Source organism: Etheostoma spectabile, chromosome 5 (genome assembly GCF_008692095.1).
Source record: "Etheostoma spectabile isolate EspeVRDwgs_2016 chromosome 5, UIUC_Espe_1.0, whole genome shotgun sequence".
NCBI classification, from domain to species: Eukaryota; Metazoa; Chordata; class Actinopteri; order Perciformes; family Percidae; genus Etheostoma; species Etheostoma spectabile.
The window spans coordinates 22,037,472-22,039,774 of NC_045737.1; the positions used below are offsets into that span (position 1 = coordinate 22,037,472).

The 2,303-nt window shown below is 42.5% G+C and overlaps 1 protein-coding gene across 1 annotated transcript in view; it reads right to left on the reverse strand.

Annotated features, from left to right (window-relative positions):
• hsd17b4 (hydroxysteroid (17-beta) dehydrogenase 4) overlaps nucleotides 1-2,303 on the reverse strand; it is a 23,391-nt gene that overhangs the window by 1,811 nt on the left and 19,277 nt on the right. The window contains exons 19-24 of the mRNA XM_032516140.1: nucleotides 1,955-2,024; nucleotides 1,537-1,643; nucleotides 1,201-1,287; nucleotides 978-1,064; nucleotides 642-783; nucleotides 1-19 (exon numbers count right to left, since the gene is read on the reverse strand). The exon at nucleotides 1-19 is cut by the window's left edge and continues 109 nt beyond it. Coding sequence (XP_032372031.1) covers nucleotides 1-19; nucleotides 642-783; nucleotides 978-1,064; nucleotides 1,201-1,287; nucleotides 1,537-1,643; nucleotides 1,955-2,024 — 512 coding nt within the window. The remainder of the gene's footprint in view (nucleotides 20-641; nucleotides 784-977; nucleotides 1,065-1,200; nucleotides 1,288-1,536; nucleotides 1,644-1,954; nucleotides 2,025-2,303) is intronic.

Consider the following 2,303-nt stretch of genomic DNA (forward strand, 5'->3'; position numbering starts at 1 on the left):
CCGTTTTTCAAATCGATGGCTGGGGAGGGGGGGCGGGGAGAGGAGGGGCGGGGCGGGGGGGAACAGAACAGAGAGTTATTCTGTCTACTCATTACGCTGATGTTGTCCAAGTTTGAATTGTTTATTTGATAGCTTGTTAGCAAAGTTTCAGTCTGGGTTATATTTACTTGTCGACTGTACAGGTCACACAGATATGTTTAGACAGACAGACAGATCACACAGAAATCTTAATCCAGTTTAGCAAATCTGGGCCGGAATTTAACATGCTACCCTTCTAACAAGGATTCAGGTTTCCAAAAATGTTTCAGTTTTTAATATATCCCACACATATGAAACATACATAATATATTCTCTCAGCTCTCATGTACCATAAACTACCTCTGGGCTCTCCACACATCTGAGCATTTCATCTTATCCATTTACTAACTACTGCAGTGATTTTATTACATAAATACGCTCAAAACTTTTAATGTCTTTCTAATTTTACTGCATAGATGTTTTTATGCTGCCTTAATGCAAAAATATTGTTGCAAATTTTGTTAGATAAGAATGATCTAAACAGATTTTTTTTTTTTTTCCACACAATGCACAATGAACTAGTGCTGTGTTTGATGCGTTTGTACAGCTTTCAGTATACGTACTCCACTGTGCAGCGGGGTTCTTGCCGGCTTTGGTGATCTCCCAGCTGAACACAGCGTTCACCTTCTTCACCATCTCTGAGCCCATGTCTTTGATACGACGGCCGATCTCTGCAAATATCAGCTCGCTCTGAAGGTCCCCTCCCTGCACAAAAAGGTAGAAAGAAAAGAAACATATTTGGACATCTATGTTCATGTCACAGATTTGACAAAGTACAATTAACTTTGGATCAACTAAGGACTGAACTACAAGGAAATGAGATACAGGGCTCAATGAAGGCATTTCATTAAAAGGAAAAGGAAGAATGATCTGAACTGAACATTTTCAGACTGACGTACTTGAGTGAGAATTCCTGGAGAAGCCTCTGACGTGCCGTGTAAATCTACATAGGCCCCAGTTAGCACAACAGCATCAGTCTCCCTCACCTGGACACAAGAGCAGAGCGTGGGTCAGAACGACGCATGCAGAATGTTCACAAAAGAACAACACTGAAATCATGAGGTCAGACTCATTGATCCACAAATCTGTTATGAGCATTAATAATTCACACAAAACACTGACTTTGCACTGGAGGTGAATTCTGTTGCCTTCCTTCCACATCTCAGTCTGAAGGGACTGACCTGGCATCACCGGCTTTGCAAAGCGAACCTGACGAAGAGAAACAGGATTAAGAGATAGCGGTGGAGTCGATGGATCTGTTTATAAATGATTTTATACCATTTGGGTACTAGGTGAAGGAGGTGGAGGGGAATGCGATCAAGGAAGGCTTGTATCATGCTGTTGTCATAACTTAGAATTCCTCATGCCACTAAAGAACCCACCCGTTAACTACTCCTTGCCTGAGGCCCAATGACCCATACAATATATGGCCGGGTTTAAATCTCAGGTAATGCTTACCTTGATGGCCTTGAATCTGGAGGGGTCGTTGTCAGCATACTGCTTGAGCACATGTCTCGCCGCGAAGCCAAATGAGCACAAGCCATGCAGGATGGGAGCCTTGAAGCCTGGTCAAAGAGCATTTATAAGTATAGCATGTTTAAGTATAAATGAGATCAAAACACAACACTCCACCTAAAATCCCAGGGAAAGATTTAGTCTGGGCCTAAAGAAATTAAAAAGGCATTTTTGACGGAAAATGACACACACTGGGCGCTCAGTTGGTGGAGCCCGCGCCCATATACAGAGGTTTACTCCTCGACACAGCGGCCGCGGGTCCGACTTCAACCTGCGGCCCTTTGCTGCATGTTGCTGCAAGGACAAAAAGAAGACAAGAAAACGACAGCCATTAAACCACAATGGAGCTCCAGACTCTCACCTCCCATGGCAGCAAAGCTGGGGTCTATATGGAGAGGGTTCCAGTCTCCACTCAACCTGTACAAGGCCGCCTGTAACCGTAGGGGAAACGGATATTGTTTAGGTCTATATCTAATTCATAAAGCCCTGAACTTTTCATACACAGATGTGGGATGAAATTAAATTATCATGAAGGCAACAGAAGAGATACCTAAAATAAGAATGTCTTTGAAGTCATACAGTTGCAGTCATATTAAATTGCTCAAGGGATTTCAATTTTTTTATTCCGCCATTCCTTTTTTTATTTTCTGCTGAATCATACAGTCTGTGTCCTTTTTTTGTTTTTTTTCCCTCAACACGTCTTCACATTT